At 46.8% G+C, this 13158-nt stretch overlaps 1 protein-coding gene across 2 annotated transcripts in view; it reads left to right on the top strand.

Annotated features, from left to right (window-relative positions):
* Positions 1–12515: 12515 nt before the first annotated feature.
* Positions 12516–13158, top strand: part of LOC108934668 (low-density lipoprotein receptor-related protein 5-like) — a 44391-nt gene continuing 43748 nt past the window's right edge. For both annotated transcript variants that reach the window (XM_018752675.2, XM_018752676.2), the window contains exon 1: positions 12516–12781. In XM_018752675.2, coding sequence (XP_018608191.1) covers positions 12724–12781 — 58 coding nt within the window. In that variant the 5' untranslated portion in view covers positions 12516–12723. The remainder of the gene's footprint in view (positions 12782–13158) is intronic.

Raw genomic sequence — 13158 nt, 5'->3', positions numbered from 1 at the left:
GCCGCAGCACCACCGCTGAGAAGAAAATAGACCCGTAGAAAAGTCGGAGCCCTGACTGCGTCTCAATCCCTGATCGTATTTCGTACACTAAGTGGGTTTTAAAAACCATAAAAAAGGGACCAATGACAGAAAGCGCGTAGTTGGCCAAAAGCGCACTAAGCAACCCAATGCAAAGTCCGGCGATTTAACAACCCTCGGATGTGTACAGAAAGTAGTGCCGCGAAAACGGGCCGCTTTTCCCTTTAAACATCTTCCCACAGCAGGCAGCGAGACTCCGCGCGGAGGCCGGCAGGGCAACTTTGTTCGCAACTGTGCCAATAAAACACCAATTTTCCTACAAAAAGAAAAGTTCAAACTCGTCTTTTCACTTTAAAGTTCGAATTTTGGTCTTCGTGTTCCAAAAAAAAGCCCACGAGTATCTTAGTGAAACGGCAGTCCCCGTATTGTGCGATGTGACTGCTCGCTAACAATGGGATGTCAGCATGATCATCCTCTGTTTCACCACATGAGCACATTACTCTGTTTTTACACTGGTCTTACTACAGTTATAATTGTTTTCCTTATTAACAGTCTTGTCGTTTCCATTCCATTTGTTTCACGGAGCCCGCTCTGCCATGGCAAACTCCAGTAATCAGTCGTACAAAGGGATTATCAAACGCGTGAAGTACTTAATTAACTGCTTTGTCTAAATGGTTTAAATTGTTTTGGCTCGTTTATTTTTTTTCCTAGCAGCTGTAAATATAATTTCCCCCCTATATTCTCACTGTGCAAACTGTAACTTATTTCTTTTATGACTGAAATTCAGGAAAAATAAATGTACTGAATGCATTAGTAGCTGTCCAGTACATGTTCTTTCTTTAATACGGATGGTTTCATGAATTTATGATATTAATACAATGCGTTATTAATACAAGATTACGATACGTTTACAGGGTTATACTTTTAAATGTTATTAATACCAGTTAATGAGTATATTGAGGGCGTATCTGTGCTGCTTTTCCTGCCTGTAGGTTCAACGTTTAAGGAGTAGCCATGTAAAAAAGTTGGAAGGCCTTGTGTTACCATGCTGCGTGGTATACAGTATGTTACATAACGCACGCAGCACTTTTTTCCATATCATGTTCCTTCTCAGGGGGACTGAGTAACACTGAGAAAACCGGTAGTGTAGTGGTTAGAGCTGCTGTCTTTAAATCTGAAGGTTGCAGGTTTGATTGCCACCTCAAGCTGTACTACCCTTGAGTAAGGTACTTACCCTGAATTGCTCCAGTAAAGTTACCAAGGTGTGTAAATGGATAAATAGTTGTAAGTGGCTGTGGAGAAATGTGTTGGCTAAATGTGACCGCCAACATTTTATTTTGGATATTTGATTAAAAAATGGGGGTGCGGTGGCGCAGTGGGTTGGACCGCAGTCCCGCTCTCCGGTGGGTCTGGGGTTCGAGTCCCGCTTGGGGTGCCTTGCGACGGACTGGCGTCCCGTCCTGGGTGTGTCCCCTGCCCCTCTGGCCTTACGCCCTCTGTTACCGGGTAGGCTCCGGTTCCCCCGTGACCCCGTATGGGATGAGCGGTTCTGAAAATGTGTGTGTGTGTGTGATTAAAAAATAAGGGGAAAAAAAAGCAGCTGACATGACAGTGAAGGCGACTCAACCTCGGAAGGTGCTTAACCGGTCTGCGTTCACTGTCCACGAAACCCCACCATGTGTCAGTGTCCAGTACGGATGAGCTTCGCATGAGGATCACGTAGTAAAACTGGCGAGGGAACTGCAGTGGGTGCATTTCCAGAACATCGTTCCCGTTTCTCTCTTGGTTTTCAGCAGTGCTCGGAAAATCCATCGTTAAATCATTTTTGTGACGTTTGTAAATGTTGTTTTTTTTGATAATTGACGACAAGTTAAATATAAGTAGTTTTAGACAAAATATAAGCTGTAACAGGTTTTGTGTACACACACACACACATCTGAAACCACTTGTCCCATACGGGGTTGCGGGGAACCGGAGCCGGAGCCTACCTGGTAACACAGGGCGTAAGGCCGGAGGGGGGGGGGACACACCCAGGACGGGACGCCAGTCCGTCGCAAGGCACCCCAAGCGGAACTCGAACCCCAGACCCACCGAAGAGCAGGACCCCATCAAACTCACTGTGCCACCGCGCCCCCCACAGGGTTTGTATACTTTCATAAATGCATTTAAATACTGAGAAGTTAAGTATAAATAAATGATAAATGTTGCCCTCTATGAGGGGGCGTGGTGGTGCGGTGGGTTGGACCGGGTTCTGCTCTCCGGTGGGTCTGGGGTTCGAGTCCCGCTTGGGGTGCCTTGCGACGGACTGGCGTCCCGTCCTGGGTGTGTCCCCTCCCCCTCCGGCCTTACGCCCTGAGTTGCCGAGTTAGGCTCCGGTTCCCCGTGACCCCGTATGGGACAAGCGGTTCCGAAAATGTGTGTGTGTGTGTGTGTGTGTACTGTGTATAGGAAGAGGGGCTGGAATACACGGCAGGATGGAGGACGCATGACTGAGGTGGGTACAGAGGCTCATTTTGCTGGGGTTCTGCGGAACCGACTTTCATTTCTGTCTGCGCCGGGAGGCGGTGGGCTGCCGCAGCCAGCACAACACAATGAAGATGAATGGCGGTCAATAACCATGAAGAACTCGTGGGATTACATTGTTCCACTGCACGGGTCTCTCACCAGCTCTCCCTGGCTCTTATAATGGTCTGTTAGAACCCATCCTCAGGCTCAGCGAGGTCACTGGTGAGTCCAGCGAACAGTGCAGCTTCCTCTGTAAAATATCAATATAGCTGTGGCTAAGAAAATGTGTCATTTCAACCGTTTACAGGTATATCTGCCCCAGGTGATCATGGGAAACCATAAGCATTACATTAGGAGAACATCAGCATAAATCAATCAGGGCATATTACTTTTCGAAAGGTGCTGCTCTTTCTAAATGCACAAGATTTAATTTCCTGAAATAATTTTCACGTGATAAAAAAATGCATCTTGTAAAAATGCCAAATAATTGGTCCCAGTGGAACTACTTGTAACACAAAATTTGTCGTCAAGGGCTTCAGTCCCTAATTTAACTGCACATTAATTGTAAATCAGTTTATTAATGAGCTGCGTCCGCTTACTTGATAGGCCCGGTAAGATTTGTTCAGATCCTAGATGTTTTAACCTTTTCCTTATGTACTCAATGAATAAAGGATGCAACGCAAAATATAGCTTAATTTTTCTATTAAAAAATGCAGAAATATATGATACATTTGTGTGTTTCCATATATTTTCGAATCCTGGATGTGTGCTTTGTAATTCAGAACAGTTGTATTTATATCGGGGGGGGGGGGGGGCACGGTGGCTGGTAGCACTGCTGCCTCAAAGCTCTTGGATTGTGGGTTTGGACAGGGGTTTGAATCCTGCTAGGTTTGTGTGGAGTTTACATATTCTCCCCATGTTTGTGCAGGTTTCCTCCCAAAGTCTGAATATCAGTTGAACTGGCAACTCCACGTTGCCCTTTATGTGTGTGTGTGTGTGTGTGTGTGTGATTGTCCTGTGAAGGACTGATGTGTACCCTGGGTGTACCCTGTCTGATACCATATGTTCCTGGGATAGGCTCCAGACTACTAGGACCCTGCACTGGACAAGCAGCTGTTGATAATGACTGCACCAGGATCTTCTCTGTGCGGTTAGAGAAAGTGCACTAGATGGAGCACTTGAGTAAAACACAGTAAAACTTGCAGTAACTATGCTTGGCTCATTTTCCCCAGTATTGTCCAAAGAACAGTTTTTATTTCAACTCAGCTGCTGCTTTTTCTTGCAGTCTGTTCCATTCAGACCTCTTATCCTTATTCCAGTTTGCTTGTTACCTCCTAATTGTGGCGATGCATCAATTACGTTGCGTTACTGCACTGCTGAAATCTCTTTTACTTTTATTCTAATATACCTACTCAGACGTGTTGATTTTATCATTTTTTCTTATTTTGTAATTTATTATTTCTGTTGCTATAGCTGTACTTTGTTGTTATGTTTCATGTCTATCATATGTCATGTTGAGTTGCTGTGTATGAATATCCCTGTAGGGACTAATAAAGTCTTATGCTACCGTATCCTTTATTATATTCTAAACTGTTATCCTGTACTACTGCTGAAAGTGATATGTAGTACTGGGAGACAAGAGACCATATCTGTATTCAGTGAAGGGACTTTACAAACCAAAGTATGATGAATTCTTATTTAATAACATTTCTAACACGAAACACATACATATTTTAAGACATTCCATTACAAAGAGAAAGTGAAAGGGACTCTTACTCCCAGTTCTGTTTCTTAGAAGCGTGTCACTGCATTAAAAACGCTTTTGTGTCTTCGCCCTGCGATTGTGTTCAGACACACTCGTGCAACAGGTGGTGCCAAGCATGGCACTCGGGCACATTGCGTACGGGTGTGCGCGAACGCAGAGACGAAGCGTGGCTCACGCAGCTCTACCCCTCTGGATCACGAGTTACACCTGACTCCCGACCCCAAACAACCTACACATTGCTCAAAGTCACTCCAGACCATAAGATTATTAGATACCCTGACCTGCATAATATTTAAGTGTGCATTAATATGAGCTCTGTGGTATGAAGGAGGGCTGTTTGTTACGGATAAACATAAGCTGACACTAAGGTGACCTGTCATTACCAGGGCCTTCCCAGTGACTCAGACAGCAGAGGCGGCCCTCTACAGTCCTACTCTACAGCTCAGATCTCAGTGCACATCGATATCGGGGACCGTTTCAGCCGTGTGGGGGTGGGTTTACGTTGCCCTGAACATCTCCGGCTGGATGTTATGTAATGTCACCAAACGGGCTTGTCTGCTGCCTGTAACTTCCTGACTGTCAAGTGAAAGATCAGCTGCTCCACCAGTTGGAAGCGGTGTCCCTGCGAAGCACTCCCCTGATTTGGGACGTGTATAGAAAGCGACTGGAGGGGCAGGGAGTGTGTCGGAGCCATACGGTGCATTTGAAACGAAAACTATTCCAGATGGTAAATTGTAATTCCCGATTTTGCTTAAAAACACAATCGAACAACAGCCTTAACCCTCCCAACCAACCCCAGACCCACAAACCCTAGCAAACCCTGGCAACTCCCTCCCCCACTCACCCCACAATCTCAAATGTGTTTCAGTAAAAACACAACATAACAAACAACAGTTAACAATAACCTGATAGATAGATAGATAGATAGATAGATAGATAGATAGAAACCCTGTCCGTAACTGCTATATCATCTGTAGAGGCAGCTGGTATCAGAGTGGTGAGCACTCTCACTTCAGGATCTGTAGGTTGTGGGTTTGAATCCCACCTGCTGCTGTAGCGCCTGTGATCGTACCCTAAATTACACAGCTGTGTCAATGAGTTAATAATTGTAGGTATTGTAATGTTCTAATATGATTTGGGAAAAAGCATGTGCTGATACAAGTTAAAGGAGAAGAAGAACAGGAAATGGAGACTTGGTCTTTAAACTACAAGGTTCAGTGTCTCTGCTGGTCACATGTTTTGCGGTTATAACAAGTCAGTCCAGATGTGATAAAACCACCAGCAGGATCACACACGTAGAGGGCAGAAGTGCCATATTATTAGTTTTCCAGCAATATATCCACAGGACGAGCCTCAGGAAGCATCTCAGCAACATCTGTGGCTTTTGTTCTGATCAGATCTGCTTCCATGCACGTATTTAACTGATTCTTTTCCCTAAAGTGGCTTATAATGATTTACTCAGTTATACTGCTGGGAAGTTTTACCAGAGCAATTCAGGGTTAGCACCTTGCTCAGTGGTATTACAGCAGTAGGTGGGAACTCAAAGCTGTGACCTCCGAGGCCGCAGGCAGTGGCTTTAAGCGCTGCGCCACCTGCTGCCGCTGTTCCCAGTCCACCTGCATTGTTTTCTAAAGCCTATTTTCATAAGTGTTTTGTACACGAGGCACACATCTGACAAAACTGCTTGTCCCAAGAGGGGTTGCGGCAAGCCGGAGCCTAACCCAGCAACGCAGGGCACAGGGCTGGAGGGGGAGGGGCCACGCCCACGACGGGACACCAGTCCATCACAAAGCACCCCAAGCGGGACTCGAACCCCAGACCCACCAGAGAGCAGGACCCAGCCAACACCGCAGCACCACCTCACCCCTGTGCCCCCCATTTACATTAATGACATTGCAGAATTAGCGCAGAACTGTCTGAGGATTATGGAGGGATTAAAAACATCTAAATCAGAGGTGCGTAGCCCTTTTCGGTCAAGGGCCACAACCATTAATATGAACTGGTTTGAAGGCCGCACAAGTAAAAGTCATAGCAAATGACATACTGAATCTTGAATGCCGAAATAAAAAAAATATTTTATTAGCTGTTATTTAGCTGCAGTGTGCATTCAAGTGAGTGCCTAACTATATTATCATGTGATTCAGTAAAATTTCAAGTATTTATGATAGACCTAGTATAATGTTAATTTTACAAATGTTCTTGCAGGCTGCATTACATGAAGCGCCCACAGGCCGCACCTTAGACACCACGACCCAAGTTAATATTGCGACAGTTAACCTGCACAATCGTTAAAAAAGTTTCAATTCATAAAACACTAAAATGAGCCAACAGTTGAATAAACAGTAATACAGAATACCCAGCTCATAGTTACCTTTAGTTTAAAAAACAGACCACGTGTGGCACACCCAGGCGGACGAACGCCGGGGGGGAGGAGGGGGAAGGATTCGCCACATCTGGGGTGAATATCAACCGTTATTTCTAACCCTATGTCCGACGGGGAGTGAAGGAGATGGAGAAGGAAGCCAGACGCACACACGCACACACACACAGAGAGCATGAGACACCGACAACCTCTCCCAACCTTGTCCGCACCTTAAGACCTCCTCTCGTTGTACCGCTTCCCAGTTCCTCCCTTTCCTCCACTCCCTTCCCCGTGATCCAATCCCCCGTCTGTCTCAAGGGAAAAATGAAGGACACAAGAGCATGCGCCTGTGGTCTACGGCATCTTGTGTCCCACCATGGCTTAGGAAATATGAAGTGTAAGCGTTTATGCACATTAAGCTATGCTAAAAATGCATGTATTTTATGGGCATTGTTGTACTTCATATTACTGCCATTTGCGGCATATACTTCATGTGGCAGGGCGCATTATCCTGCTGAAATGTAAATGTAAATGAAAGGGTCACTGCTGTCGGGGAAGACCGTTGCCATGAAGGGGTGTACGTGGTCTGCAACAATCTTTAGGTAGGTGCTACGCGTCACAGTAACATCCACGTGAATTCCAGGACCCAAGGTTTCCCAGCAGAACATTGCCCAGAACATTACACTGCCTCCGCCGGCTTGCCTTCTTCCCATAGTGCATTCTGCTGCCACCTCTTTCCCAGGTAAAATGACTCACACGCCCTCGGCCGTCCACATGATCTAAAAGAAAATGTGATTCATCAGATCAGGCCACCTTCTTCCATTGCTCCATGGTCCAGTTCTGACGCTCACGTGCCCATTGTAGATGCTTTTGGTGGTGCACAGGGGTCAGCATGGGCACTCTGACCGATCGGCGCTACGCAGCCCCATATGCAGCAAGCTGCGATGCATTGTGTGTTCTGACACCTTTCTATCATGGCCAGCATTAAGTTTTTCAGCAGTTTGTGTTACAGTAACCTTTCTGTGGGATCGGACCAGACGGGCTAGCCTTCGTTCCCCATGCGCATCATTGAACCTTGGGTCCCCATGACCCTGTCACCGGTTCACTGGGTGTCCTTCCTTGGACCGCTTTGGGTAGGTACTAATCGCTGCATACCGGGAACACCCCACAAGACCTGTGGTTTTGGAGATGCTCTGACCCAGTCGTCTAGCCATAAGATTTGGTACTTGTCAAAGTCACTCAGATCCTTACGCTTACCTATTTTTCCTGCTTCCAACACACAAAATTCAAGAATGGACTGTTCACTTGCTGCCTAATACATCCCACTCTTTGACATGTGCCTTTGTATAAAGGTAATCACACACACATACACTGGCTGAAACCGCTTGTCCCGAGCAGGGTTGTGGCAAGCCGGAGCCTAACCCGACAACACAGGTCAGCCTGAGGGGGAGGGGACACACCCAGGACAGGATGCCAGTCCATCACAAGGCACCCCAAGCAGGACTCGAACCCCAGACCCACCAGAGAACAGGACTCAGCCAAGCCTGCTGCACCACTGTGCCCCCTCAATGTTATTTATTTCACCTGTCAGTGGTTTTAATGTTGTTGCCGATCGGTGTATGTACTTGATATATACATTTGTACTGCCAAACAATTCAATTCAATTCAATTCATTTTAATAGAGAGCTGTTATCACACAGTGATGGAGAATGCTGAACAAAGGCATAAGAGAAATAGATATTTGGCGATATGTTACATTACTACAATAACAAAGCAATTAAGTAATTAAAGCTGTAAGTAAGCCTACTGGTCAAAGAGACAAGGGAGAAAAGAAAATCCAGGGGTCCATGGACCAGTGGCTGCACACATTCTAGATAGAAAAAAAGACTTCTAAGTCAATTTACAGCTATTTATAATGTTATAGCTGAGCGCTAATAACGTGTTGTTCCGGTTCACACAGACACGTCTCGTATGAGTCAGGATCCAGAGCCCTGGTCCCCACGTTCACCTGCCATAGATGTTAATGGGGAAAAGGCAGGATGAGGGACATGAACTCCCCAGTTTACCAAGAGTGCTCTGACCTTCTCAGCTTTGCCTCGGGGCGGCGCTCTTGATCTCCTTCCAACATGGGGTATCATTGTGGAGTTTCTTCAGTTTCAAGGCATTTGTCCAAATGATTGTATACAGACTGTGTGGCTGCAGAATACATTTTGCTATTAAAGCTGGGATAAAATCAGAAACAAACTCTACACCCGGTTCAGCAAAACCTACGGCCTCTCTGGGCTTCATTCTGCAGACATACAAATGTAATATTTTAAAATCGGCAAAAAAAATAAAAAAATCTGTCTTTAATGTGCTGCAAATTTTATTAAGCATATCCGTTTTTGGTACAATTAAGTATCTAAGGCACAAGATAAACATAATCCATTAACCATTACTCAGATGACACTTCTGTACTTTTTTGTGTAAGGAAATGTCCAATGTTAGGTTTGTACACTACTTGTAATTAATTACTTAATAATTACTATATACCGATTATAATTAGTTAGTCATTTAAAGAACTGGAGCATTTTTACTTGAGCAATTTAGGGTAGGTTCTTAGCTCAACAGTATTACAATAGGAGCAGAGATCCAAACTATCTACATCCTGCTTTTGGAAGGTGACAGCAGAAATCACTACTCCGCCTTCTGCCATTTTTCAAAAGTAAGAACAAGAACATATTCAATCAAGCAAGAGTAATATCAACAGTAATCATCAAAATCTACAGAACCCATTTTTAACACACTGTAGTATAAAATGACAAAAGTGGAACAGAGCTCATATCACAGGAGTAACATCTGGATGAATTGTTTTTGCAAATTATGTGCTACAGTCTATTCAAAAATAAAATAAAAGAAGAACAAAATTGATAAACAAAGAAAAATGAGTAGAGGTGTATCCCAAAATAATCACTATGTAAAACGGCAGAGAAATACAATTACATTAATGCAGGGGGTTTGGCTGGTGCCTGCTGTGTGGTGGGTCTCGGGTTCGAGCCCTGCTTGGGGTGCCTTGCGAAGGACTGGCGCCCCCTCCTGGGTGTGTCCCCTCCCCCCTTGGCCTTGTGCCCTGTGTTGCCGGGTTAGGCTTCGGCTCGCTGCAACCCTGCTCAGGATAAGTGGCTTTTGACGTTGGATGGTAGGTATATATATATTTACATGCACACATACATACATCTATAAGTTAAGGGGTCTTTGTGAATATTGCCTTATACTAACTGCCCTTAAACTGCCTAAGCCCATCGGCTCCTGCTGAAGCTCTACTGTACTGCAGTGTCAGGCTTCTGATGTCTGCCAAGAAATGTGTTATGCAGCTGTTGGAGGGCGTGATGCTCCATCTCTACCTCCCGAGATGTCTCAGCTCTGCACTACGACCAGCCAGGTGCTGCGTATAAGGAAACCACTCGAAAGGCCAGATGCGTCTCAGTCCTGTCACATTCCAAAGTGTGGATCTTCTTCCTTAACCACGAAGGCACTTCTGCTCTATAGGCAGAATCCAAAAAGAATGAACAGAGATGTAAAGTAGAGAAATCTGCAAGCAGTTAGAACGGCTCCGGTCGCCCCTTTGTGTGAGGGAGCCACTCAACCCAAAATTGAAAGTGCCCCCTGTAAATGAGCAAATTAGCATCAATTTGAGAGAGAACTGCATAAATGAAAGTAACCTCTTCTGTGTTCTCCACCCTCATGACTCCTGTTTAGTGAAACAAAGTACACACACACACACATTTTCAGAACCGCTTGTCCCATACGGGGTCACGGGGAACCAGAGCCTACCCGGCAACACAGGGCGTAAGGCCGGAGGGGACATACCCAGGACGGGACGCCAGTCCGTCACAAGGCACCCCAAGCGGGACTCGAACCCCAGACCCACCGGAGAGTAGGACTGCGGTCCAACCCACTGCGCCACCGCACCCCCTTGAAACAAAGTATTTCATGGTAAAATCGGAGCTAAGTCTGGTGTTCCATACATCTATAGCAAAGTTATGTTTATGATCAGTCAGCTTCACACACACACACACACATTTTCAGAACCGCTTGTCCCTTACGGGGTCACGGGGAACCAGAGCCTACCCGGCAACACAGGGCGTAAGGCCGGAGGGGACATACCCAGGACGGGACGCCAGTCCGTCACAAGGCACCCCAAGCGGGACTCGAACCCCAGACCCACCGGAGAGTAGGACTGCGGTCCAACCCACTGCGCCACCGCACCCCCTTGAAACAAAGTATTTCATGGTAAAATCGGAGCTAAGTCTGGTGTTCCATACATCTATAGCAAAGTTATGTTTATGATCAGTCAGCTTCACACACACACACACACACACACACACACACACATTTTCAGAACCGCTTGTCCCTTACGGGGTCACGGGGAACCAGAGCCTACCCGGCAACACAGGGCGCAAGGCCAGAGGGGGAAGGGGACACACCCAGGACGGGACGCCAGTCCGTCACAAGGCACCCCAAGCGGGACTCGAACCCCAGACCCACCGGAGAGCAGGACTGCGGTCCAACCCACTGCACCACCGCACCCCCCAGTCAGCTTCATAAGATGTTAATTTAAGGATATGACAGAAACATTGCAAACATCTAACAAAACATTTGTAAAGCATCCTGTGTTAGTCTAATAAGCTGGTTATGCACATATACCCTTAAGTGAGATTTTTACCCAGCGTTTTTGTTGTAATTCTGAAGAGGTAAAAATTTAAGTGCAGGAATGAACCTCCAAGGATGTAGTGCCTCTCTGAGGCACATCACTTACTCTTATAGAATTAAATCACGGGGTTTTAATGAGCTATCCTTGTGATAATTGAACTTACAGTCTTATTACACTGCTATAATAGGGCAATTATCAAAATATTTGCCCAAACACTGATGGGCATTTAATTTATACAATACTAATACAGGTAATAACAGTGATAATAATAGTCCTCTTCCCACCAAAGTGACACAGAGTTCTAAAGTTACAGTAAATGATCCAGTATTAAAATTAACTGCACAGCCGACAGCCGAGGAGAGGAAAACAAAAAACTCCTAGCTGCAAAGAAAAGAAATTAAATAAACCATCTGAGGTCCAAGTAAAGGCGGCTGCCCACCCCACCTGGACATTCTAACGCTGTTGCAGCGGATCTGTGTGGATACCTCTGATACAAAATAATAACAGTAATAATGATTCCTGGATAACAGACTTACAAAACATTTAAATGTTTGGCACTGACAAAATCTAAATTGAATGGTCTTTCAGGTGGATGTGGTTCACACTTCAAAATTATAGTATCATGTTTTTGAAATGGGGGATGTGGTGGTCCAGCGGGTTTGGCCGTATCCCGCTTTCTGGCGGGGTCTGGGGTTCGAGTCCCTCTTGGGGTTCCTTGTGATGGACTGGCGTCCCCTCCCGGGTGCGTCCCCTTCTCCTCCAGCCTTGTGCTCTGTGTTGCTGGGTTAGGCTCTGGCTCGCCACGACCCTGTATGGGACAAGTGGTTTCAGACTGTGTGTGTGTGTGTTTTTGAAACGCAAAGGATAACAATATTATACCTTTCAGGCCTTTAACACTGTTATCTGTATTACTTCTTCGAAATAGTTCGCTGCATCTATATTTATCGATACATTTCTGCCTCCTCTTAAGAATTCTTGCGCCAGATCAGTCGACGAGTCAAGGTACAGTGTGCGTATTTTCCGTGTGTTTGCACATCGGGCATAGTGTCCCCTCCCTCCCCCTCCAACGGCCCGGGAGGGGCGGCGCCGCGCGGCCCGACCCGGGAGCGAGCCGCTAGTTTGTGAGCGTGTCGTGTGACGTCACACGGTTTGCGTCGCCAGCCGCGGCCGCGAGGCCAACCCCTATACTCCCGCCTTCACGCGCAGCCGAGTCGGAGAGGTTGCTGTGATTCCGCTGCGCTCTGACTCTTCGTGGAAGACCTTTTCCAACTTTTTCTTGCTCCCTCTCCCCGCTGCATTTATGAGCGGAGGAATGGAGCCGGAGTGAGGAGCTGAGGCGAGGGCGCTGCGGAAGCTGAGAGAGCCGCTGCTCTCCCCCCCATGGAGGTCCGGGTTGCGGGATGGTTGCTGTGCGGTGCGGTGCTCTGCGCGGTCCGCGGTGAGTGAGTGAGTGAGTGAGTGAGCGAGCGAGCGAGCGAGCGCGCGCGTGCGTCCGGAACACTTCACTTGTTGTGGTTGAGGTGGTGCAGCGAGCTAGCTGGGCGAGTTTGTAAAAGTTGAATAAGTCGGAGAGTCGGCCGGGGCACTTTCTTTGCTGCCGGGCGAGGTGCCGAGAGTAGAGTGAGCGCGGCCACTTGCTTACTACTTGCCTCAGTCGACTTTGCTCTTTCAGTCTTTCTGGACAAAACCGCGCGCCGCGGTGGCCGTGGTGGAACTGGACTGGAAGAGGCGCGAGACGACGTGTCGCGAGCCACTTTTTTCTCGCTGCGCTGTCGCCTTGTTGTTTTGACACAGCGATCGCCCGCGTTCTTTGTT

Source organism: Scleropages formosus, chromosome 11 (genome assembly GCF_900964775.1).
Source record: "Scleropages formosus chromosome 11, fSclFor1.1, whole genome shotgun sequence".
Classification (NCBI taxonomy): Eukaryota; Metazoa; Chordata; class Actinopteri; order Osteoglossiformes; family Osteoglossidae; genus Scleropages; species Scleropages formosus.
Note: the sequence above shows the minus strand (reverse complement) of the source record. Positions and strands in the feature narration are given on the sequence as shown.